This window comes from Coregonus clupeaformis, chromosome 1 (genome assembly GCF_020615455.1).
Source record: "Coregonus clupeaformis isolate EN_2021a chromosome 1, ASM2061545v1, whole genome shotgun sequence".
Classification (NCBI taxonomy): Eukaryota; Metazoa; Chordata; class Actinopteri; order Salmoniformes; family Salmonidae; genus Coregonus; species Coregonus clupeaformis.
Window position 1 is genome coordinate 70,675,414 of NC_059192.1, and position 26,288 is coordinate 70,701,701.

At 46.3% G+C, this 26,288-nt stretch overlaps 1 protein-coding gene across 4 annotated transcripts; it reads right to left on the reverse strand.

Annotated features, from left to right (window-relative positions):
• Nucleotides 1-787: 787 nt before the first annotated feature.
• Nucleotides 788-25,068, reverse strand: LOC121577426 (pseudokinase FAM20A). Of its 4 annotated transcripts, XM_041891187.2 has the most exons (14): nucleotides 24,583-25,068; nucleotides 12,607-12,800; nucleotides 12,369-12,419; nucleotides 10,285-10,363; nucleotides 10,097-10,189; nucleotides 7,393-7,508; nucleotides 7,073-7,253; nucleotides 6,444-6,553; nucleotides 6,167-6,248; nucleotides 6,016-6,075; nucleotides 5,644-5,842; nucleotides 2,119-2,227; nucleotides 1,822-1,843; nucleotides 788-1,378 (listed from the first exon to the last, which is right to left on the reverse strand). In XM_041891187.2, the coding sequence occupies exons 1-12, from the start codon at nucleotides 24,975-24,977 to the stop codon at nucleotides 2,120-2,122; spliced, it is 1,668 nt and encodes a 555-aa protein (XP_041747121.2). In that variant the 5' UTR covers nucleotides 24,978-25,068; the 3' UTR covers nucleotides 788-1,378; nucleotides 1,822-1,843; nucleotide 2,119. The 4 variants fall into 4 exon arrangements, with proteins under 4 accessions (XP_041747121.2, XP_041747137.2, XP_041747114.2 ...); XM_041891203.2 differs by lacking the exons at nucleotides 1,822-1,843; nucleotides 2,119-2,227; XM_041891180.2 differs by lacking the exons at nucleotides 788-1,378; nucleotides 1,822-1,843 and having other exon boundaries at nucleotides 1,916-2,227.
• Between the last annotated feature and the right edge of the window lie 1,220 nt (nucleotides 25,069-26,288).

Below are 26,288 nucleotides of genomic sequence, written 5' to 3' on the forward strand. Positions count from 1 at the left end.
AATAAAAAGGTAAAATGACCTGTGAGTCCTGTACGTCTTTACTCATTGTGTCTGAATATACCCAAACTATAATAATGGCGAAATAGTCCCAATTGTATTCTGTAGTAAATAAGGTGCAATATAATCTCTGAACTCTGGAGGGCAGTGCAGTACCTCTTCTCAATAGACTTCAGTGGTTTCTTTTAAGATTAAGGTCACTTTATTGGTCAATCGCCCACAAGGTCCAACTGAAATTTGACCCAACCCCTCTGAAAGACACACATATACAGGTTTTAGAGAGGTGTCTGGGGCTGGCACGCTGGGTGCCCGGGCAGCTGCTGTTGTGGGGGGTTAAGTGCCTTGCTCAAGGGCACAACAGCAGGCAATGGCATCTAGGATTTAATACCAGCAACCTGTCGGTTGCCAGCTCACTTCCTGACAGATTTTGCCCATTATTCACTACACCCACATCAACCGAGAGAACAGGACAGGACAGGTGAAGGAAAATCCCCAGGAGGGCCTCACATTCTGTTTTATTGGTTCAGTGCATATGAAGGAAGGAGATGAGGAAAGGAAGCCCCTTTAGATTATTGAGATGCACCCCATTGATTGTGGTCACTGAAATGAGATGTTTAACTGTCGGTGGAATACTGTTTTGTATGAATAGTCTTTTGAACAATTACCAAGCATGATGGTGTTGGATGGTGTGAGCAATGACCACAAAAAGGCTTGAAATAGGTTGAAAGAAAGCGACACACACTTCATCAGAGAGCTTATAAAGTTAGTAAACCCAGAACCCACTCCTGCATGTAGTTAAGATCAGTCACAGAGCCTTTATTGTTGCTGACACCTTATAAAACGGCCAAACATAAGCTCCATCCAGTAGTGTTGGACAGAATCCAAACTTCATTTGGGGTGATTTCACTTTACTCTTTAAAATAGTAGTGGTTTTTCTCCCTCTCTTCTAAAACATCAGGATGCCATGGATTTGTAGTCAGGACAACAATGAGAACAGCTCAGAGCAAAAGGTCCAGACATGTTGAGATGAAATGGCATCCAACAGAACGTTATTTGAAGACAAAGCTTTGATTCAGACTAGTTAGAACAAAGTATAGCTGGTGGTGACATGATAAGTTGCACGTCCTCATACAGTACTGTAGCTGTGATGAGGGGGTATCTACGTCAGGGTGTGTTATGGTTGGCTTGGTGTTGTGAAAGCACTTAAAGGGCTGACACATCCTGATGAGACAGTCAGACGGCCACCTCCTGATGAGACAGACATACAGATACCTCCTGTTGAGGCAGACAGTCAGACGGACACCTCCTGATGAGACAGACAGACAGACAGTCACCTGATGAGACAGACGGACACTTCCTGATGAGACAGTCAGACAGACACCTGTTGAGACAGACGGACAGTTCCTGATGAGAGAGAGAGACAGCTCTTGATGAGACAGTCAGATAGACAGACAGATGGACAGACAGACAGACAGACACCTCCTGATTAGACAGAAAGACACCTCCTGATGACACAGACAGACAGCTCTTGATGAGACAGACAGACAGACAGACAGACAGACAGACACCTCCTGACGAGACAGAAAGACAGACAGGCAGGTGGACAGACAGAAAGACACCTCCTGATGAGACAGAAAGACAGACAGGTGAACAGACAGACAAACAGACAGGGATTAGATGCTGCCTTTCTCCACAACCCCTCACCCCCTCCTCTGTCACAACCTCTTTTAAATCGCTTTCTCTCTCTTCCCCCCAAAGATGACATGTCTTGTTTGTACTCCAAAGTACCCCGCGGCCCATGGTCAATGACTCCTCATCACTCACCTATTCACAGTCTAATGTGGATCTAGATCAACCAAAACAACAACACAACAGAAAGTGATCACTAAGTTCATCATATCAGAGTTTTCTTCAAACAATCACCCAAAATTAGAACTTTATTTAGTCATTTATATTTGATAAAACATCTGTTGGCACATTATTACTTTACCAAACCGATGTGAAATCATTCTTACATAGAACTCAAAGCAATTTAATTTCAAAAGCTGTCCCTAAATGTCTTTATTGATGTCACATGACTGTTGGATACTATAGAAGGGCATGAGGCTGAAATCATCTTACATTATCCAGTGCTTCTTCCACAGTAATTTGGCTCATTGGATGCAGTCATACTGTAGGTCCATTTCAATGCACTGCAAGGCAGAGGGGATCTCCAGAGAGGGTGCAATGCCTGGGAGGACCGGGTGACATACAGGTGACCACATAGCCCAAGGCCACGGGTGACATTTTGACAGTGCAGGAAAGCAGTGCTGCTGTCTATTGACAAAACAGGCTGTATAATTTCAAAGGTTTGACTTGAAAGACTAGCAGTAGCAGTGTAAAATCACTGGGGAAGCCAAGCCAAACCAGTATAAAAGCCATATTCAAATAAAATACAATTTTATTTGTCGCATGTGCTGAACACAACAGGTGTAGTAGACCTTACTGTGAAATGCTTACTTACAAGCCCTTAACCAACAGTTCAAGAAATAGAGTTTTACTAAATAAACTAAAGTAAAAAATTTAATAAAAAGTTACACAATAAAATAACAATAGCGAGGCTATATACAGGGGGTACCAGTGCCGAGTCAATGTGCGGGGGTACAGGTAGTCGAGGTAATTTGTACATGTAGGTAGGGGTAAAGTGGTATAAGGGTAAACCTATTTTGTGATAATTGCGTTGTTTGCTCTATAACCCATTCGTTCATACATCACCGTGATATACAATGAGGCCAAGGCCGTGACAACAAAAAGACAAGTCACACAGTGGCGGAATACATTTTACTACACAATCACAAAACCGGAGAGCAACATCTGTCTGGTGAAGTCCACAAAGCAAATATTGCATGTAAAAAACTGTTATATGACCTGCAGCATGTTCAAGCAAGTTAATGTTTTCAATAGTTTACTAAACAACTACTGATTTAGAATCACTGAGTTACCGCAAGTCAGCACAAAGACAATGGGAGCACTGCCTCCCCTATTCCAGCACCATTTCAACTTAAACATTTAAACATAATCAAATCAACAAGGCTATATATGCTTAGTTTAATACACTGAAAACAAACAAAGATGCCCAAAACAATTTAGTCCAATCAATGTTGCTAAATATCATGTGGCTGTCCATGGTACTGATTTCTGTCTGTGTGAGTGCGTGCTTGCGTGCGCATGAAGTAAAAAAAATGTTAGGGACTCACCCTACTTCTAGATTAGTTGAACGCCGTCCTCCTCTCTTTCATGTTGGCGGTTTTGTACGCTTTTAGTTTTAGTTTTCATAGGCTACCTAGCTAAAATGCTTGCTAGCCTAACTTGAACCAGCTAAGTTAGCTAGCTAGTTAACGTGAGCCTACTAGACTACATCTGGGCTACATATTGAACTTCAATCGTCTCAGGCCAGTGGCACAACATATGGATCTATGGTTAGATCAGAATTGCCGTCATAACCAACTGGCCTGTAAAGAGAATAAAGTCAACACCACAAGTCCAAATCCCCATCTCCATCCATGGCTTAGGAAATGGCCGATTTAGCAAGCTAGCTACTGCAGGACATCAACACAAGCAGACCAGAAACAGACGTTTTTCTGACAGTAATAAAGTTTTGCTCAGGATGTGATTTGATTGGTGTGAAGCCAAATCCAAACTGACCTCCCTTGGAGGCGTTTTGCTGCGCCAGGACAACCCACAGTTGAGCTCAGCTCAATGCTGATTGACTAATTATTTTATACTTTTTTATCAAGGGAGGTCAAATGCTTGCTGGCATCAATCAATCAAATGCTACGGCGGCAACATGTCATACACTTTTGGTCCAGACAGCATCAGATACATGGGCTACACATACTGAGACACAGTGTTAAACAAATCAAAATGTACTTTATATTTGAGATTCTTCAAATAGCCACCCTTTGCCTTGATGACAGCTTTGCACACTCTTGGCATTCTTTTAACCAGCTTCATGAAGTAGTCTCCTGGAATGCATTTCCATTAACAGGTGTGCCTTCTTAAAAGTTAATTTGTGGAATTTCTTTCCTTCTTAATGTGTTTGAGCCAATCAGTTGTGTTGTGACAAGGTAGGGGGGGCTATACAGAAGATAGCCCTATTTGGTAAAAGACCAAGTCTGTATTATGGCAAGAACAGCTCAAATAAGCAAAGAGAAACAACAGTCCATCATTACATTAAGACATGAAGGTCAGTCAATACGGAACATTTCAAGAACTTCAAGTGCAGTCGCAAAAACCATCAAGTGCTGTGATGAAACTGGCTCTCATGAGGACCGCCACAGGAATGGAAGACCCAGAGTTACCTCTGCTGCAGAGGATAAGTTCATTAGGGTTACCAGCCTCCGAAATTGCAGCCCAAATAAATGCTTCACAGAGTTCAAGTAACCGACAGATCTCAACATCAACTGTTCAGAGAAGACTGTGTGAATCAGGCCTTCATGGTCGAATTGCTGCAAAGAAACCACTACTAAAGGATACCAATAAGAAGAAGAGACTTGCTTGGGCCAAGAAACACAAGCAACGGACATTAGACCAGTGGAAATGTGTCCTTTGGTCTGGAGTCCAAATTAGAGATTTTTGGTTCCAACTGCTGTGTCTTTGTGAGACGGTATGAGTGAATGGATGATCTCCGCATGTGTATTTCCCACTGAAAGCATGGAGTAGGAGGTGTTATGGTGTGGGGGTGCTTTGCTGGCTACCACAGCATTCTGCAGCGATACGCCATCCCATCTGGTTTGGGCTTAGTGGGACTATCATTTGTTTTTCAACAGGACAATGACCCAAAACACCTCCAGGCTGTGTAAGGTCTATTCACCAAGAAGGAGAGTGATGGAGTGCTGCATCAAATGACCTGGCCTCCACAATCCCCCGACCTCAACCCAGTTGAGATGGTTTGCAATGAGTCGGACCGCAGAGTGAAGGAAAAGCAGCCAACAAGTGCTCAGCATATGTGGGAACTACTTCAAGACTGTTGGAAAAGCATTCCAGGTGAAGCTGGTTGAGAGAATGCCAAGAGTGTGCAAAAGCTGTCATCAAGGCAAAGGGTGGCTATTTGAAGAATCTCAAATATAAAATATATTTTAATTTGTTTAACACTTTTTTGGTTAGTACATGATTCCAAATGTGTTATTTCATAGTTGTGATGTCTTCACTATTATTCTGCAATGTAGAAAATAGTAAAAATAAAGAAAAACCCTTGAATGAGTATGTGTGTCCAAACTTTTGACTGGTACTGTATATATTTTTCTAATATTCTGGGAAGCCTGGCTTCCCTTGGCATCCATGAATACACGCCACTGAAAACTAGTGCAGAATGCATTACTCTGTGAGAGAGACCAGACCCTGTGCTTCCGGCTTTTACAGGACGGGGTCACCTGCCATCATGATCCTCAGGCTGTCCTTGGTCTATAGTTACCTTCCCTTGCAGGACTTGGGGATACCTCCAAAATGTCACCCTATTCCTCTATTATAGTGCACTTCTTTTGACCAGAGCCACATGCCTCAGTTTGGATTCCTTAGGAACCTTAGTTACCTCTCCTTGTTGGGCGTAGCCACTGGTTTGACAGACTCAGGCATGGTGGAGGTATCAATAAAGTCTGTCGTGATCACCTGAGCTTCTCCCAGCCTGCGGAAACACCTGTGGACTGTCTTCAGGACGCGGTGCAGCCGGCGGTCTAGGGCCTGCAGGTGGGGCTCAGCGAGAACCGGCTGCAGTGCGTCTCCTCCCAGGGATTCCCTCATCACGTCACTGAGCCTATAGTGGTCCTGTGAGAGGAGCTGCAGCCGCAGCAACGTGGAATGCTTTATACTGAGAGGTGAGGAGTGGCGGGAGAGGGGGTAGAGGGGGAGAGAGAATGTGGGAGAGATGGGTGGAGAGTGAGACTTGACTCGACAGTTGCCATGCCAAGTTTTTTCAATAAAGGTTAAATATTGGTGTCAGTTAATCTGTGTTAGTGACTAGTGTATGCTCTCCATATTTACATGCAGCACTGTGACAGTGGAGCCAGTATGGACATCTCATCATGAGAATGCTTCCCAAACCTGAAACACAGGAAGTGATGTCATCATAAGGGAACAACAAATATTCCATGGTAGAATGACTGAAGTTATATATAGCAACTCTAGTACCCACCCTTTGGCGTTGTCAAAGTGAAGAAGGAAACCTTCATCGCCAAACTTAGTGAAGATCTCATAATGATGCCTATCCATGTTACCTGAGGGAGAGTGCCAAGAACAAATATTCACTCACATAGGGCTACAGACAAAAGTAGAGCACTGTAATTGGGTGTCATTTGGGACACAACATGATTATTCACTGTATAGACAAAGATAGTGCACTACATAGGTAATAGGGTGTCATATGGGATGAGGACAGGGGTCCATCAGGGGTGATGGGTGGTAGTACGTACCAATGAGGAAGTCAAAGATGGCCATGTCTATGATGTTGAGCAACCTGTTCCCTGAGTTGTAGGGATACAGCTGCTTTATGGTGTCACAGTAGAAGGGGTTCACCTCCCACCTGGTAGAGACAGACAGATTATAACAAGATATTATAACATTTACATTTACGTCATTTAGCAGACGCTCTTATCCAGAGCGACTTACATTATTATTTTTTATTTTTCATACCCCCGTGGGAATCGAACCCACAACCCTGGCGTTGCAAACGCCATGCTCTACCAACTGAGCTACATCCCTGCCGGCCATTCCCTCCCCTACCCTAGACGACGCTGGGCCAATTGTGCGACAGAGCCTGGATTCGAACCAGGATCTCTAGTGGCACAGCTAGCACTGCGATGCAGTGCCTTAGACCACTGCGCCACTCGGGAGACCATAACAAGATATTATAAGATATTATAAGATATTATAACAAGATAGTATAACAAGATATGAATTGTAACAATATGAATGTTCAGTCTGCAATATTGACTTATCATAAATGAACAGTAAAATGGAGATAGGAAGAGATGTGTAGGTCTCAGGGTTAAGGTCTCAGGGTTAAGGTCTCAGGTCTCAGGTTTAAGGTTTGAATGCTTACTCCTCCCTGCCAGTGAAGGTGTATGATCGTATCCAGGGGTTGGGGATGGAGATGCGAGGGGCGATGCTGAGACCGGGGAGGTAGGCAGACATGGAGCCCTCCAGCAGGTCAGGGTTCCCACACACAGCGTACTCTGTCTTACACACGTACAGACACTTGGCAAAGAAACAGGTGTTGTTCGCTGTTTGGAAGAGAATATACATAGATATAGATTAGTTTAAACCAGCATTACGCCGATTTCATCATCGCCTTTTAATCATAGACTGATTATTTAAGACCTAGGTAGCAGGGTAATGCATACATGGAGGGGTAATGCCTACCTGGAGAGGTAAAGAACACACTCCTTAGGTCCTCGTTGTGAGTGGTCAGGAGAATCTCCCCCGTTACGTTCACCAGCCTGCCCACCACCGGCGGTACCCTCCGGAAGTCCAGGATTCTAGAAGAGAGAAAGAGAAGAGTTCCATTCTGATGAACACAAACTCAAACATCTTCTACGACTCAGAGTTCTAGAAGAAAGAGTTCCATTCTGATGAACACAAACTCAAACATCTTCTACGACTCAGAGTTCTAGAAGAAAGAGTTCCATTCTGATGAACACAAACTCATACATCTTCTACGACTCAGAGTTCTAGAAGAAAGAGTTCCATTCTGATGAACACAAACTCATACATCTTCTACGACTCAGAGTTCTAGAAGAAAGAGTTCCATTCTGATGAACACAAACTCATACATCTTCTACGACTCAGAGTTCTAGAAGAAAGAGTTCCATTCTGATGAACACAAACTCATACATCTTCTACGACTCAGAGTTCTAGAAGAAAGAGTTCCATTCTGATGAACACAAACTCATACATCTTCTACGACTCAGAGTTCTAGAAGAAAGAGTTCCATTCTGATGAACACAAACTCATACATCTTCTGTTACTCAGAGTTCTAGAAGAAAGAGTTCCATTCTGATGAACACAAACTCATACATCTTCTACAACTCAGAGTTCTAGAAGAAAGAGTTCCATTCTGATGAACACAAACTCATACATCTTCTACGACTCACAGTTCTAGAAGAAAGAGTTCCATTCTGAACAGAAGACACAATAGAAAGTTAGATGAACTCATAGCTCCTGCAATCTCTCACCTCAGTTGACACACACAAAGTCACAGGAAATTAATTAAACTTGAATTATTTGTATACATAATAACGCCTATGTGATTGTCTCTGTTCTCCGCTGTGTAATCTAGCAGGTGTTGATGTGTAGCAACAGCCACTTCCCCCAGGGCCATATTAACAGTCTGACAGGCCTGTGTGTCTCAATAACAGTCATCAGTCAGTATCTGAGGCTGGATAAAGAGATGTTATTGAGGTGCTGTCTGGGCTGGCGTATCTCACCTGCTGATTGGGTCTGATAATGATAAGGCCTCTGGCACAACACAGAGACACAGAGACAGAGACACAGAGACAGAGACACAGCACAGAGACACAGAGACACAGAGACACAGAGACAGAGACACAGAGACACAGAGACAGAGACAGAGACACAGCACAGAGACACAGAGACACAGAGACACAGAGACACAGACACAGAGACAGAGAGACAGGGACACAGCATAGAGACACAGCATAGAGACACAGAGACACAGAGACACAGACACAGATACAGAGAGACAGGGACACAGCACAGAGACACAGCACAGAGACACAGCACAGAGACACAGAGAGACAGAGACACAGAGACACATAGACACAGAGACAGAGACACAGAGACAGAGAGACAGAGAGACAGAGAGACAGAGACAGAGAGACAGAGAGACAGAGAGACAGAGAGACAGAGAGACAGAGAGACAGAGAGACAGAGAGACAGAGAGACAGAGAGACAGAGAGACAGAGACAGAGACACAGAGACAGAGACTGTGGTGGGAACACACAGACAGACCAGACATATTCAGTGCTAGACAGTACTGTAGTGTAGAGTCACAGTGTTCAATGAAGGTATGATAACAGAACATGTAGTGTAGAGCCACGGTGTTCAATGAAGGAATGATAACAGAACATGTAGTGTAGAGCCACAGTGTTCAATGACGGAATGATAACAGAACATGTAGTGTAGAGCCACGGTGTTCAATGAAGGAATGATAACAGAACATGTAGTGTAGAGCCACAGTGTTCAATGAAGGAATGATAACAGAACATTTACTCTTTGCTTTTCTTCTTTGCCACTTCATTAAAATGTGAATTTACAAAACGATATATTGTGTGGTAAAAATGTATTTGACATAATAACTTAACTTATTTGAGCTTTATTGGTGGTTTTTAGCCTACACCCAGTTACACCCTTCCATGTTGTTGTTGTGTCCCAAGGTATAACAACCACATTGACTTGATGTCTCGTGTGGTTCTGGGTTGACAAGCTGTGACTGTAATGACTGTATTTGACTGATGACTCACTTGAGTTAATGTGCAGTAACCTGGAGGTATGGAGGTTAGAGAGACTTTACAGTAGACAGAAGTAATTACACCTATGTGTGTGGAAATCAAATGCCTTGCTGGGGAAGGAGACATGTTGAAATAGCGGAGAGACTATAATCTCCCAAGGACACTATCTTTCACAATCACAGAGATGGAGGTAGAAGTTTCAGGCTCTGTTTGTTGGAAGACCACTTGGCGTTACAGTAGGGAATACAGTAGGAGATACAGTAGGGCTTACAGTAGGAGTTACAGTAGGAGATACAGTAGGCAATATAGTAGGAGATACAGTAGGGGATACAGTAGGAGATACAGTAGGGGATACAATAGGAGATACAGTAGAAGATACAGTAGCATATACAGTAGGGCTACAGTAGGAGTTACAGTAGGAGATACAGTATTCTTGAAAATCATTCCATTTGAAGGGTTCTTATGCTTTTCCATAACTGAATGGAAAAGGAATGTCTTTGTCCAAAAATAGGTTCAATCCTTGAGAGATTTCCTGGTAAGATAAAGGTTGAATAGAACAAAGTAAATATGAGGAGAGTACAGGTTGCCAAGGTTACCTGTCCAGGTGAAAAGCAGCAATCTCAGCGTTGTGTCTCTGGAAGTCGACAAAGTAGAACACATCATCAGGAGTCTCCTGGTCTCTCTGCTGTCTGATGAACAAATGATTCATAGAACTACAGTACTGTTCAAAATATCACTACAAACCAGAGCACTCCCCCTGATTGATTTCCCCAGAAACATTCACCTCATGGGTTTGAACATGGCCTTGCCAAAGTTCTGCATCTTCAGGGCCAGCTTGAGGTGGTGTCCACTGGGCTTTACCACTAAGAGACAGGGAAAGAGAGAGAGAGAGAAACAGAGAGAGACAGAGAGAGACAGAGAGAGAGATAGAGAGCGATAGACAGAGAGAGAAAGAGAGAGAAAGAGAGAGAAACAGAGAGAGAGAGAGAAAGTGAGAGACAGAGAGAGCGAGAGAAAGAAAGAGAGAGAAACAGAGAGAGAGAGATAGAGAGCGATAGACAGAGAGAGAAAGAGAGAGAAAGAGAGAGAAACAGAAAGAGAGAGAGAGCGATAGACAGAGCGCGAAAGAGAGAGAGAAATAGAGAGAGAGAGATAGACAGAGAGAGAAAGAGAGAGAAAGAGAGAGAAACAGAGAGAGAGAGAGAAAGTGAGAGACAGAGAGAGCGAGAGAAAGAAAGAGAGAGAAACAGAGAGAGAGAGAGATAGACAGAGAGAGAAACAGAGAGAGAGAGAGAGATAGAAAGAGAGAGAGAGAGAGAGAGAGAGAGAGAGAGAGAGAGAGAGAGAGAGAGAGAGAAAGACGTTTACGGATCAGACAGGAAATGAACTAAATTAATCATTTTGTCTAACCGACCACTCCGCCAACCACCTGCCCTCAGCTGCTGTGTCTGGCGTGTTGGCCAACCTTAGCTCGCTAAAAAACCTATCCAAAAAACACATAGTTGGTCAGGAATCTGACCCAAGTTTATTTTGAAACTCCAATCCTTGGGGTTTATTGTTGACTCTGTTCAATATTATTTTCTCTGCTCTACATCTGTTTCAGCCTGGACCTGTTCCCAATGATAAGATAATGACAGAGGCTGTAATGGTTCTACAGATGGAGGACTACCCTCAGCAGGGTTTCTTCATGCCTAACCAGTATCCATAAAGACACACGCTTCTCCTCCTGATTCCAGCTGATTCAGCTCAGTCTTCTGAAGCTGTATCTTATTAATAGTTTACAATCTCTCTCTGCTGTGTTTAACTGGAGGGGAATCAAACAGACAAAAACAAGCTTTGAAGAGCAATGGGCACATTGTTGCTTTTCAGCAGTTCAAGAATAATTGGTTGAAAAAGCCATATAATAATAAAAGTAGGACGGAGGAATAGAGGATTTGTGTGTGTTGTTGCTGAGGTTGGAGCCATCAGTGTGTTTTCAGAGAGTGTGGTTGAAGGAGCTACAAATCTTAGAATGCATCCGGCTGCTGTTAGGCGAGATTGGTGTGTGTGTGTGTGTGTGTGTGTGTGTGTGTGTGTGTGTGTGTGTCTGCGTGTCTGTCTGTCTGTCTGTCTGTCTGTTTGTCTGTTTGTCTGTGAGCGTGTGTGTGTGTGTCCATATTCTGAGTTGTTTGTTGCTTGAAGGTATAGCTATGCTGTGGAGACTGCCGGTGTGTAGGATTCTGTGGCATCACCCCACTCTCTGGTGTGTAGGATTCTGTGGCATCACCCCACTCTCTGGTGTGTAGGATTCTGTGGCATCACCCCACTCTCTGGTGTGTAGGATTCTGTGGCATCACCCCACTCTCTGGTGTGTAGGATTCTGTGGCATCACCCCACTCTCTGGTGTGTAGGATTCTGTGGCATCACCCCACTCTCTGGTGTGTAGGATTCTGTGGCATCACCCCACTCCTGCTCTCTGAGATAAAGCTTTTTAAAGAACACTAAATGAGCCTCTCTCTGCTCTCTGCCTCCAAGGATGTGACTTATGAAGATCCGGAGAGTCTGAGAAATTAAAACGATGCTAATTTATGGGGCTTGGATGAAAACAAATGTATTGTCAGTGGTGCAACAGGGTGTTCGGCTCTGATAGCACGACTGAGGAGCGAAGGATACAATAGGGAGAAAAAACTACAAAAGAAGCAGTCATGAAGAGGACTGTGTCAACTGATTCTCTCTTCCCTCTCATTTTCTCCCGGTCCTCCTCAAAACAACCATTGACACGCCAGAGCATAATGGAAAACATTTGAAAAGGAATGTATGTTAAACACAAAACACACAAATCATGCAGACACAAAACAGAGCAGATACGTAGACAAGACAGGACCTTACCCTGGGTACAGTCACACGCTCCTTTGAGGGCCTTTTCATCTTGAGTGTAATCTGCATAAAGACATTTCTGCAATGAATACCTATAACAATTATATAGATGGCTAATTATTAAAGCATGAGGTCCTATAGCACCTACATGCACTGTTGACAGTGACTTTAATGCTCATATGAATTGTTATAACGCTCATATGAATACCGCTTATATGAATGGTTATAACGCCCATACAACAAGTCATACCTGCGCTGATGACAGTGGTGGCCTGCATGTCTTGTAGCAGGCGGGTGATGGCGGGGTTGTCACGGGCGTACAGGGCATAGCGGTTGATGCCCAGGTGGAACTTCAGCCAGCTGGCCTCAGGGTCAAAGGTCACCTGGTGTTCCAGCATTGTCACGTTGAGGGCTGCCGCAGCCTTGCTGTACAGCTTCATATGCCTGAGGGGAAGGGACGGGGGTGGGGAGGGGGAAGATGGGGAGAGAGAAAGGGAGAGCGTGGGAGTGGGTTTAGGGTTATGCATAGCCTTGCACTTGCTGTACGACGTCATATTGTATGCCTGAGGGGGAGAGAGAGGTGGTCAAAACGAGGTCATAGTTAGGGTATGCCAAACAGAGTTATCCTTGAAAATCTGCGATACAAACTGTGAAACTCATACAGTATCAAATCAAATCAAACTTGATTGAAAGCACCTTTAAAAATCAAACTCCCATGGTCAGGACAAGTGTTGCTTCAAAGGACCAACAATCATCCAAACCTTTAGGATATTTCCACAGAGGCGAACAGACTGCGAGGAGAACAGACTGAGAGGGGAACAGACTGAGAGGAGAACAGACTGAGAGGAGAGCAGACTGACAGGAGAACAGACTGAGAGGAGAACAGACTGAGAGGAGAACAGACTGAGAGGAGAACAGACTGAGAGGAGAACAGACTGAGAGGAGAACAAACAGAAGAGAACAGACTGAGAGGAGAACAGACTCACAGGAGAACAGACTGAGGAGAAAAGATTCACAGGAGAACAGACTGAGGAGAACAGATTCACAGGAGAACAGACTCACAGGAGAACAGACTCAGAGGAGAACAGACTGAGAGGAGAACAGACTGAGAGGAGAACAGACAGAAGAGAACAGACTGAGAGGAGAACAGACTGAGAGGAGAACAGACTCACAGGAGAACAGACTGAGGAGAACAGATTCACAGGAGAACAGACTCACAGGAGAACAGACTCAGAGGAGAACAGACTGAGAGGAGAACAGACAGAAGAGAACAGACTGAGAGGAGAACAGACTCACAGGAGAAAAGACTCACAGGAGAACAGACTCAGAGGAGAACAGACTGAGAGGAGAACAGACTGAGAGGAGAACAGACTCAGAGGAGAACAGACTAAGAGGAGAACAGACAGAAGAGAACAGACTGAGAGGAGAACAGACTGAGAGGAGAACAGACTCAGAGGAGAACAGACTGAGAGGAGAACAGACAGAAGAGAACAGACTGAGAGGTGAACAGACTGAGAGGAGAACAGACTGAGAAGAGAGCAGACTGAGAGGAGAACAGACTCACAGGAGAACAGACTGAGAAGAGAACAGACTGAGAGGAGAACAGACTCACAGGAGAACAGACTCACAGGAAAACAGACTCAGAGAAGAACAGACTGAGAGGAGAACAGACTGAGAAGAGAACATACTGAGAGGAGAACAGACTCACAGGAGAACAGACTGAGAGGAGAACAGACTGAGAAGAGAACAGACTGAGAGGAGAACAGACTGAGAGGAGAACAGACTGAGAGGAGAGCAGACTGAGAGGAGAACAGACTCACAGGAGAACAGACTGAGAAGAGAACAGACTGAGAGGAGAACAGACTCACAGGAGAACAGACTCACAGGAGAACAGACTCACAGGAGAACAGACTCAGAGAAGAACAGACTGAGAGGAGAACAGACTGAGAGGAGAACAGACTGAGAAGAGAACATACTGAGAGGAGAACAGACTGAGAGGAGAACAGACTGAGAGGAGAACAGACTCAGAGGAGAACAGACTGAGAGGAGAACAGACTCACAGGAGAACAGACTGAGGAGAACAGACTCACAGGAGAACAGACTGAGAGGAGAACAGACTGAGAGGAGAACAGACTGAGAGGATAACAGACTGAGAAGAGAACAGACTGAGAGGAGAACAGACTGAGAAGAGAACAGACTGGATGAGAACAGACTGAGAGGAGAACAGACTGAGAGGAGAACAGACTCAGAGGAGAACAGACTGAGAGGAGAACAGACTGAGAGGAGAACAGACTGAGAGGATAACAGACTGAGAAGAGAACAGACTGAGAGGAGAACAGACTGAGAGGATAACAGACTGAGAAGAGAACAGACTGAGAGGAGAACAGACTCACAGGAGAACAGACTGAGGAGAACAGACTCACAGGAGAACAGACTGAGGAGAACAGACTCACAGGAGAACAGACTGAGAGGAGAACAGACTGAGAGGAGAACAGACTGAGAGGATAACAGACTGGAGAAGAGAACAGACTGAGAGGAGAACAGACTCACAGGAGAACAGACTGAGGAGAACAGACTCACAGGAGAACAGACTCACAGGAGAACAGACTCAGAGATGAACAGACTGAGAGGAGAGCAGACTGAGAAGAGAACAGACTGAGAGGAGAACAGACTCACAGGAGAACAGACTGAAAGGAGAACAGACTCAGAGATGAACAGACTGAGAGGAGAGCAGACTGAGAAGAGAACAGACTGAGAGGAGAACAGACTCACAGGAGAACAGACTGAGAGGAGAACAGACAGAGGAGAGAACAGACTGAGAAGATGACAGACTCACATGAGAACAGACTGAGGGGAGAACAGACTCACAGGACAACAGACTGAGAGGAGAACAGACTGAGAGGAGAACAGACAGAAGAGAACAGACTGAGAGGAGAACAGACAGAGGAGAGAACAGACTGAGAAGAGAACAGACTCACAGGAGAACAGACTGAGATGAGAACAGACTCACAGGAGAACAGACTGAGAGGAGAACAGACTGAGAGGAGAACAGACTGAGAGGAGAACAGACAGAAGATAACAGACTGAGAGGAGAACAGACAGAGGAGAGAACAGACTGAGAATAGAACAGACTCACAGGAGAACAGACTGAGAGGAGAACAGACTCACAGGAGAACAGACTCACAGGAGAACAGACTGAGAGGAGAACAGACTGAGAGGAGAACAGACAGAAGAGAACAGCCTGAGAGGAGAACAGACAGAGGAGAGAACAGACTGAGAAAAGAACAGACTCACAGGAGAAAAGACTGAGAGGAGAACAGACTCACAGGAGAACAGACTCACAGGAGAACAGACTGAGAGGAGAACAGACTGAGAGGAGAACAGACTGAGAGGAGAACAGACAGAAGATAACAGACTGAGAGGAGAACAGACAGAGGAGAGAACATACTGAGAATAGAACAGACTCACAGGTGAACAGACTGAGAGGAGAACAGACTCACAGGAGAACAGACTCACAGGAGAACAGACTGAGAGGAGAACAGACTGAGAGGAGAACAGACAGAAGAGAACAGCCTGAGAGGAGAACAGACTGAGAGGAGAACAGACTGAGAGGAGAACAGACTGAGAAGATAACAGACTGAGAAGAGAACAGACTGAGAGGAAAACAGACTCACAGGAGAAGAGACTGAGAGGAGAACAGACTCACAGGAGAACAGACACACAGGAGAACAGACTGAGAGGAGAACAGACAGAAGAGAACAGACTGAGAGGAGAACAGACTGAGAGGAGAACAGACTAAGAGGAGAACAGACTCACAGGAGAACAGACTGAGAGGAGAACAGACTGAGAGGAGAACAGACTGAGAGGAGAACAGACTGAGAGGAGAACAGACTCAGAGAAGAACAGACTCACAGGAGAACAGACCGAGATGAGAACAGACTGAGAGGAGAACAGACAGAGAGGAGAACAGACTCACAGGAGAACAGACTGAGAAGAGGACAGACTGAGAAGAGAACAGACTGAGAGGAGAACAGACTCACAGGAGAACAGACTGAGAGGAGAACAGACTCACAGGAGAACAGACTGAGAGGAGAACAGACTCACAGGAGAACAGACTCACAGGAGAACAGACTGAGAAGATAACAGACTGAGAAGAGAACAGACTGAGAGGAGAACAGACTCACAGGAGAACAGACTGAGAGGAGAACAGACTGAGAGGAGAACAGACTCACAGGAGAACAGACTGAGAGGAGAACAGACTGTGAGGAGAACAGACCGAGATGAGAACAGACTTAGAGGAGAACAGACTCACAGGAGAACAGACTGAGAGGAGAACAGACTGAGAGGAGAACAGACTGAGAGGAGAACAGACTGAGAGGAGAACAGACTGAGAAGAGAATAGACTGAGAGGAGAACAGACTCACAGGAGAACAGACTGAGAGGAGAACAGACTCAGAGAAGAACAGACTCACAGGAGAACAGACCGAGATGAGAACAGACTGAGAGGAGAACAGACTCACAGGAGAACAGACTGAGAGGAGAACAGACTCACAGGAGAACAGACTGAGAAGAGAACAGACTGAGAGGAGAACAGACTCACAGGAGAACAGACTGAGAAGAGAACAGACTGAGAAGAGAACAGACTGAGAGGAGAACAGACAGAAGAGAACAGACTGAGAGGTGAACAGACTGAGAGGAGAACAGACTGAGAAGAGAGCAGACTGAGAGGAGAACAGACTCACAGGAGAACAGACTCACAGGAGAACAGACTCAGAGAAGAACAGACTGAGAGGAGAACAGACTGAGAAGAGAACATACTGAGAGGAGAACAGACTCACAGGAGAACAGACTGAGAGGAGAACAGACTGAGAAGAGAACAGACTGAGAGGAGAACAGACTGAGAGGAGAACAGACTGAGAGGAGAGCAGACTGAGAGGAGAACAGACTCACAGGAGAACAGACTGAGAAGAGAACAGACTGAGAGGAGAACAGACTCACAGGAGAACAGACTCACAGGAGAACAGACTCACAGGAGAACAGACTCAGAGAAGAACAGACTGAGAGGAGAACAGACTGAGAGGAGAACAGACTGAGAAGAGAACATACTGAGAGGAGAACAGACTGAGAGGAGAACAGACTGAGAGGAGAACAGACTCAGAGGAGAACAGACTGAGAGGAGAACAGACTCACAGGAGAACAGACTGAGGAGAACAGACTCACAGGAGAACAGACTGAGAGGAGAACAGACTGAGAGGAGAACAGACTGAGAGGATAACAGACTGAGAAGAGAACAGACTGAGAGGAGAACAGACTGAGAAGAGAACAGACTGGATGAGAACAGACTGAGAGGAGAACAGACTGAGAGGAGAACAGACTCAGAGGAGAACAGACTGAGAGGAGAACAGACTGAGAGGAGAACAGACTGAGAGGATAACAGACTGAGAAGAGAACAGACTGAGAGGAGAACAGACTCACAGGAGAACAGACTGAGAAGAGAACAGACTGAGAGGAGAACAGACTCACAGGAGAACAGACTGAGGAGAACAGACTCACAGGAGAACAGACTGAGGAGAACAGACTCACAGGAGAACAGACTGAGAGGAGAACAGACTGAGAGGAGAACAGACTGAGAGGATAACAGACTGAGAAGAGAACAGACTGAGAGGAGAACAGACTCACAGGAGAACAGACTGAGGAGAACAGACTCACAGGAGAACAGACTCACAGGAGAACAGACTCAGAGATGAACAGACTGAGAGGAGAGCAGACTGAGAAGAGAACAGACTGAGAGGAGAACAGACTCACAGGAGAACAGACTGAAAGGAGAACAGACTCAGAGATGAACAGACTGAGAGGAGAGCAGACTGAGAAGAGAACAGACTGAGAGGAGAACAGACTCACAGGAGAACAGACTGAGAGGAGAACAGACAGAGGAGAGAACAGACTGAGAGGAGAACAGACAGAAGATAACAGACTGAGAGGAGAACAGACAGAGGAGAGAACATACTGAGAATATAACAGACTCACAGGTGAACAGACTGAGAGGAGAACAGACTCACAGGAGAACAGACTCACAGGAGAACAGACACACAGGAGAACAGACTCAGAGATGAACAGACTGAGAGGAGAGCAGACTGAGAAGAGAACAGACTGAGAGGAGAACAGACTCACAGGAGAACAGACTGAAAGGAGAACAGACTCAGAGATGAACAGACTGAGAGGAGAGCAGACTGAGAAGAGAACAGACTGAGAGGAGAACAGACTCACAGGAGAACAGACTGAGAGGAGAACAGACAGAGGAGAGAACAGACTGAGAGGAGAACAGACAGAAGATAACAGACTGAGAGGAGAACAGACAGAGGAGAGAACATACTGAGAATAGAACAGACTCACAGGTGAACAGACTGAGAGGAGAACAGACTCACAGGAGAACAGACTCACAGGAGAACAGACTGAGAGGAGAACAGACTGAGAGGAGAACAGACAGAAGAGAACAGCCTGAGAGGAGAACAGACTGAGAGGAGAACAGACTGAGAGGAGAACAGACTGAGAAGATAACAGACTGAGAAGAGAACAGACTGAGAGGAAAACAGACTCACAGGAGAATAGACTGAGAGGAGAACAGACTCACAGGAGAACAGACACACAGGAGAACAGACTGAGAGGAGAACAGACAGAAGAGAACAGACTGAGAGGAGAACAGACTGAGAGGAGAACAGACTAAGAGGAGAACAGACTCACAGGAGAACAGACTGAGAGGAGAACAGACTCACAGGAGAACAGACTGAGAGGAGAACAGACTCACAGGAGAACAGACTGAGAGGAGAACAGACTCACAGGAGAACAGACTCACAGGAGAACAGACTGAGAAGATAACAGACTGAGAAGAGAACAGACTGAGAGGAGAACAGACTCACAGGAGAACAGACTGAGAGGAGAACAGACTGAGAGGAGAACAGACTCACAGGAGAACAGACTGAGAGGAGAACAGACTGTGAGGGAGAACAGACCGAGATGAGAACAGACTTAGAGGAGAACAGACTCACAGGAGAACAGACTGAGAGGAGAACAGACTGAGAGGAGAACAGACTGAGAGGAGAACAGACTGAGAGGAGAACAGACTGAGAAGAGAATAGACTGAGAGGAGAACAGACTCACAGGAGAACAGACTGAGAGGAGAACAGACTCAGAGAAGAACAGACTCACAGGAGAACAGACCGAGATGAGAACAGACTGAGAGGAGAACAGACTCACAGGAGAACAGACTGAGAGGAGAACAGACTCACAGGAGAACAGACTGAGAAGAGAACAGACTGAGAGGAGAACAGACTCACAGGAGAACAGACTGAGAAGAGAACAGACTGAGAAGAGAACAGACTGAGAGGAGAACAGACAGAAGAGAACAGACTGAGAGGTGAACAGACTGAGAGGAGAACAGACTGAGAAGAGAGCAGACTGAGAGGAGAACAGACTCACAGGAGAACAGACTGAGAAGAGAACAGACTGAGAGGAGAACAGACTCACAGGAGAACAGACTCACAGGAGAACAGACTCAGAGAAGAACAGACTGAGAGGAGAACAGACTGAGAAGAGAACATACTGAGAGGAGAACAGACTCACAGGAGAACAGACTGAGAGGAGAACAGACTGAGAAGAGAACAGACTGAGAGGAGAACAGACTGAGAGGAGAACAGACTGAGAGGAGAGCAGACTGAGAGGAGAACAGACTCACAGGAGAACAGACTGAGAAGAGAACAGACTGAGAGGAGAACAGACTCACAGGAGAACAGACTCACAGGAGAACAGACTCACAGGAGAACAGACTCAGAGAAGAACAGACTGAGAGGAGAACAGACTGAGAGGAGAACAGACTGAGAAGAGAACATACTGAGAGGAGAACAGACTGAGAGGAGAACAGACTGAGAGGAGAACAGACTCAGAGGAGAACAGACTGAGAGGAGAACAGACTCACAGGAGAACAGACTGAGGAGAACAGACTCACAGGAGAACAGACTGAGAGGAGAACAGACTGAGAGGAGAACAGACTGAGAGGATAACAGACTGAGAAGAGAACAGACTGAGAGGAGAACAGACTGAGAAGAGAACAGACTGGATGAGAACAGACTGAGAGGAGAACAGACTGAGAGGAGAACAGACTCAGAGGAGAACAGACTGAGAGGAGAACAGACTGAGAGGAGAACAGACTGAGAGGATAACAGACTGAGAAGAGAACAGACTGAGAGGAGAACAGACTGAGAGGATAACAGACTGAGAAGAGAACAGACTGAGAGGAGAACAGACTCACAGGAGAACAGACTGAGGAGAACAGACTCACAGGAGAACAGACTGAGGAGAACAGACTCACATGAGAACAGACTGAGAGGAGAACAGACTGAGAGGAGAACAGACTGAGAGGATAACAGACTGAGAAGAGAACAGACTGAGAGGAGAACAGACTCACAGGAGAACAGACTGAGGAGAACAGACTCACAGGAGAACAGACTCACAGGAGAACAGACTCAGAGATGAACAGACTGAGAGGAGAGCAGACTGAGAAGAGAACAGACTGAGAGGAGAACAGACTCACAGGAGAACAGACTGAAAGGAGAACAGACTCAGAGATGAACAGACTGAGAGGAGAGCAGACTGAGAAGAGAACAGACTGAGAGGAGAACAGACTCACAGGAGAACAGACTGAGAGGAGAACAGACAGAGGAGAGAACAGACTGAGAAGATGACAGACTCACATGAGAACAGACTGAGGGGAGAACAGACTCACAGGACAACAGACTGAGAGGAGAACAGACTGAGAGGAGAACAGACAGAAGAGAACAGACTGAGAGGAGAACAGACAGAGGAGAGAACAGACTGAGAAGAGAACAGACTCACAGGAGAACAGACTGAGATGAGAACAGACTCACAGGAGAACAGACTGAGAGGAGAACAGACTGAGAGGAGAACAGACTGAGAGGAGAACAGACAGAAGATAACAGACTGAGAGGAGAACAGACAGAGGAGAGAACAGACTGAGAATAGAACAGACTCACAGGAGAACAGACTGAGAGGAGAACAGACTCACAGGAGAACAGACTCACAGGAGAACAGACTGAGAGGAGAACAGACTGAGAGGAGAACAGACAGAAGAGAACAGCCTGAGAGGAGAACAGACAGAGGAGAGAACAGACTGAGAAAAGAACAGACTCACAGGAGAAAAGACTGAGAGGAGAACAGACTCACAGGAGAACAGACTCACAGGAGAACAGACTGAGAGGAGAACAGACTGAGAGGAGAACAGACTGAGAGGAGAACAGACATAAGATAACAGACTGAGAGGAGAACAGACAGAGGAGAGAACATACTGAGAATAGAACAGACTCACAGGTGAACAGACTGAGAGGAGAACATACTCACAGGAGAACAGACTCACAGGAGAACAGACTGAGAGGAGAACAGACTGAGAGGAGAACAGACAGAAGAGAACAGCCTGAGAGGAGAACAGACTGAGAGGAGAACAGACTGAGAGGAGAACAGACTGAGAAGATAACAGACTGAGAAGAGAACAGACTGAGAGGAAAACAGACTCACAGGAGAATAGACTGAGAGGAGAACAGACTCACAGGAGAACAGACACACAGGAGAACAGACTGAGAGGAGAACAGACAGAAGAGAACAGACTGAGAGGAGAACAGACTGAGAGGAGAACAGACTAAGAGGAGAACAGACTCACAGGAGAACAGACTGAGAGGAGAACAGACTGAGAGGAGAACAGACTGAGAGGAGAACAGACTGAGAGGAGAACAGACTCAGAGAAGAACAGACTCACAGGAGAACAGACCGAGATGAGAACAGACTGAGAGGAGAACAGACAGAGAGGAGAACAGACTCACAGGAGAACAGACTGAGAAGAGGACAGACTGAGAAGAGAACAGACTGAGAGGAGAACAGACTCACAGGAGAACAGACTGAGAGGAGAACAGACTCACAGGAGAACAGACTGAGAGGAGAACAGACTGAGAGGAGAACAGACTCACAGGAGAACAGACTCACAGGAGAACAGACTGAGAAGATAACAGACTGAGAAGAGAACAGACTGAGAGGAGAACAGACTCACAGGAGAACAGACTGAGAGGAGAACAGACTGAGAGGAGAACAGACTCACAGGAGAACAGACTGAGAGGAGAACAGACTGTGAGGAGAACAGACCGAGATGAGAACAGACTTAGAGGAGAACAGACTCACAGGAGAACAGACTGAGAGGAGAACAGACTGAGAGGAGAACAGACTGAGAGGAGAACAGACTGAGAGGAGAACAGACTGAGAAGAGAATAGACTGAGAGGAGAACAGACTCACAGGAGAACAGACTGAGAGGAGAACAGACTCAGAGAAGAACAGACTCACAGGAGAACAGACCGAGATGAGAACAGACTGAGAGGAGAACAGACTCACAGGAGAACAGACTGAGAGGAGAACAGACTCACAGGAGAACAGACTGAGAAGAGAACAGACTGAGAGGAGAACAGACTCACAGGAGAACAGACTGAGAAGAGAACAGACTGAGAGGAGAACAGACTCACAGGAGAACAGACTGAGAAGAGAACAGACTGAGAAGAGAACAGACTGAGAGGAGAACAGACTCACAGGAGAACAGACTGAGAGGAGAACAGACTGAGAGGAGAACAGACTGAGAGGAGAACAGACTCACAGGAGAACAGACTGATAGGAGAACAGACTGAGAGGAGAACAGACCGAGATGAGAACAGACTTAGAGGAGAACAGACTGAGAGGAGAACAGACTGAGAGGAGAACAGACTGAGAGGAGAACAGACTGAGAGGAGAACAGACTGAGAGGAGAACAGATTCACAGGAGAACCGTCAAAGACAAATGCAGATTATTCTGGAAAACATTTGTAGTGGCAAAGCCTACACACTGTTACCACCTCCCTCTTGGACTCTCTGACTCCCTCTCGGAGGTTCCGAGCTGTTCACCCTACCTTCTTCTCCTCCTTTTCTGACACCTCTGTATACATATCTCCACAGAAACATACAGTATGGGCAGGAATCACTCTGGATCCAAAGCAAACATTCAGACCATTGAGGAGGCTGGGGAAGCATGTGGCATTGTTGCACCGTTGTGCCAGTTCTGAATGTGGTAAGTGGGAGGGTTGATTGTTTCACTGTGTTTAAGCATCATCAGCTGCTGTGGTCAGATGATATGAGGGGTCGTCAAAGCAAGTACATTCATTCGGAGTATTCCTGACCTAACTGGCCCACAGTGACAGTTCTGTATAATCAGGAAGGCTGACCACAGACCACAACCAGAGACCACAAACCCACAGACCAGAGACCAGGGAGCAAGCAGCTGGCTGCAAAACCACATCACCCTCCTCTTTCAGTGCTCTTGATTCAGACTATTGATAATGTATACCACGCACGCACATATGCACACACACACACATCATAAACCATAGTGATTGACCTGTAAACCCCACAGTATACTATAACTGCCTATTTTCATCCTCCAGATTAAACAGTCCAAACTGTCCCCAGAAGTCCCCCTAAAAACCATCCATCCTCTTCTGTTAACAGGCTGTTGCAAGATTTTGCAAGACACTCCCACTAAGCCCTGGAGTAACCATTGTTATGTGCATATTTAGAACGTAGCCAAGGGGGAGAAATCTCCTCTCTTCATATTTCTTGTGTTTTTCCACCATTGGAGCCCAAACAGGATCTCTCTGAGGGGAATGCACTGGGCTGTGATTGACAGGGTAAGACAGGAGCCAAGACAGCTACAGTCTGTTCAGCTCTCACAGGTTTAAAGGGTTTGATCAGGTTTGAGAGTCTTGTTTACCTAGCACAGCGAGATCCAGACATAGGCTCTCAATGACGTGTGAGTGTTGGTTGCAGCCCTCCATTAAATGCTGTTTATGACATCGACTTTAAAGACAGTTCATAGGATTAGTCTTTATGGGAAAATTGCTTGCCTAAGAGAAATAGTTTTGAGTTGTTGACGTGCTTATGCTTGAGTGTCTGTGCGTGTGTGTGAGACAGAGAATGCGAATCAGAAGAAGAGTGAAAATGGCGTGTTTATGCATGTGTCAGGGATCCACGGCCGTGATGTCAGTGACCCATACGTGTCTCTTCAAATGTCTAGTCCCACCAAAACTAAATCACAACCATAAAACATTGAGAAAGGTCTAAACTCAGGGCTGTGTGTACTGTACTCACCTCTCCCAGCGCGAGACCTTCCTCCTGTAATACTCCATTAGCTCTTCAGACTGCATCAGTCTCTCTTCCAGCCCGAGCTCCGGTGTCTGAATGTTATACAGGGGGTGAGCAAACAGCCTCCCCAGCTTCGAGCCCCAATCTGTGGAGTCGTCCGTAGCTTCGACCCCCTTACCCTGGAGGTCTACGGAGGTGGTGTTGGAGAACCAGGGGGTGGTGAGGCCACTGTACACAGCAAGGGTGAAGTTAGTCCCCCTGGAGGAGGGACAGAGGCAGCCTCCATCCGCTGGTCCTGGTTGTCTGTGGCGGAGCTTGGGGACCAGGACGAAGTAGAGGTCAGCGGCAAAAATGGCTGTGAGGGTCACAGCTAGGAGCAGACGATCTCTCCTCATCATCATACTGGAGGATGGAAGGGTGAGGAGACAGAGAGAGACAGCGAGAGAGATGGAGGGGAGAGACAGAGACAGAGAGAGAGATGGAGGGGAGAGACAGAGAGAGAGGTGGAGGGGAGAGACAGAGAGAGACAGAGAGAGAGGAGGAGGGGAGAGACAGAGAGAGACAGAGAGAGAGGAGGAGGGGAGAGACAGAGAGAGAGGTGGAGGGGAGAGACAGAGAGAGACAGAGAGAGAGGAGGAGGGGAGAGACAGAGAGAGAGGTGGAGGGGAGAGACAGAGAGAGACAGAGAGAGAGGTGGAGGGGAGAGACAGAGAGAGACAGAGAGAGAGGAGGAGGGGAGAGACAGAGAGAGAGGTGGAGGGGAGAGACAGAGAGAGACAGAGAGAGAGGTGGAGGGGAGAGACAGAGAGAGACAGAGAGAGAGGTGGAGGGGAGAGACAAAGGTCAGATCCGGGTCTCTATCTGTGTGTAATCCTCCTGGATGAAGGTGGTCAAAGCCCCAAACGTGTTGGACACAGTCAATTTTCCAGGTTCCAGGTGCTTGGTTCTGTTCTGGCTCAGACCAGATGAGAGACAGTGTGTTGCTCACTCCAAGTGATAGGTTGCAATTTGGCTCCAAGCAGAGGTCCGCTTGGCTTTGTGAAGAGAGTGAGTCCACCTCCTGTCACAGCAGTATGTAGAGCGCAGTTCAGTTGGCTTCTGTCTTCCTGGTCTTGCCTTGACGGTGTGTGTGTGTGTTTGTTGCAGGTTGTCAGTGGGAGGTGGCAGGTCTAAGTCCAGTGTGTGTGTGTTTGTTGCAGGCTGTCAGTGGGAGGTGGCAGGTCTAAGTCCAGTGTGTGTGTCCTGGCTGCCTTTCGTCCTCCTGAACACATTCCTCTTCATCTGGAACTGGCTCTGGCGAACAGTGTTCTCTGAGAAAAGAAGTCTGAGTGTGTGTTTGTGTTTGGTTGTACATGTGTCAACAGATTTACAAGTGTTTGTGCATGTGTCTGAGTTGGTCTCTTTGTGTGTGTGTGTGTGTGTGTGTGTGTGTGAGAGTGTGTGTGTGTGTGTGTGTGTGTGTGTGTGTGTGTGTGTGTGTGTGTGTGTGTGTGTGTGTGTGTGTGTGTGTGTGTGTGTGTGTGTGTGTGTGTGTGTGTGTGTGTGTGTGTGTGTGTGTGTGTGTGTGTGTGTGTGTGTGCGTGCGTGCGTGCGTGCGTGTGTGGGGTGTGGTGTGTGGGGTGTGGGGTGTGGTGTGTGGTGTGTGGGGTGTGGTGTGTGGGGTGTGGTGTGTGGTGTGTGGTGTGTGGTGTGTGGTGTGTGGTGTGTGGTGT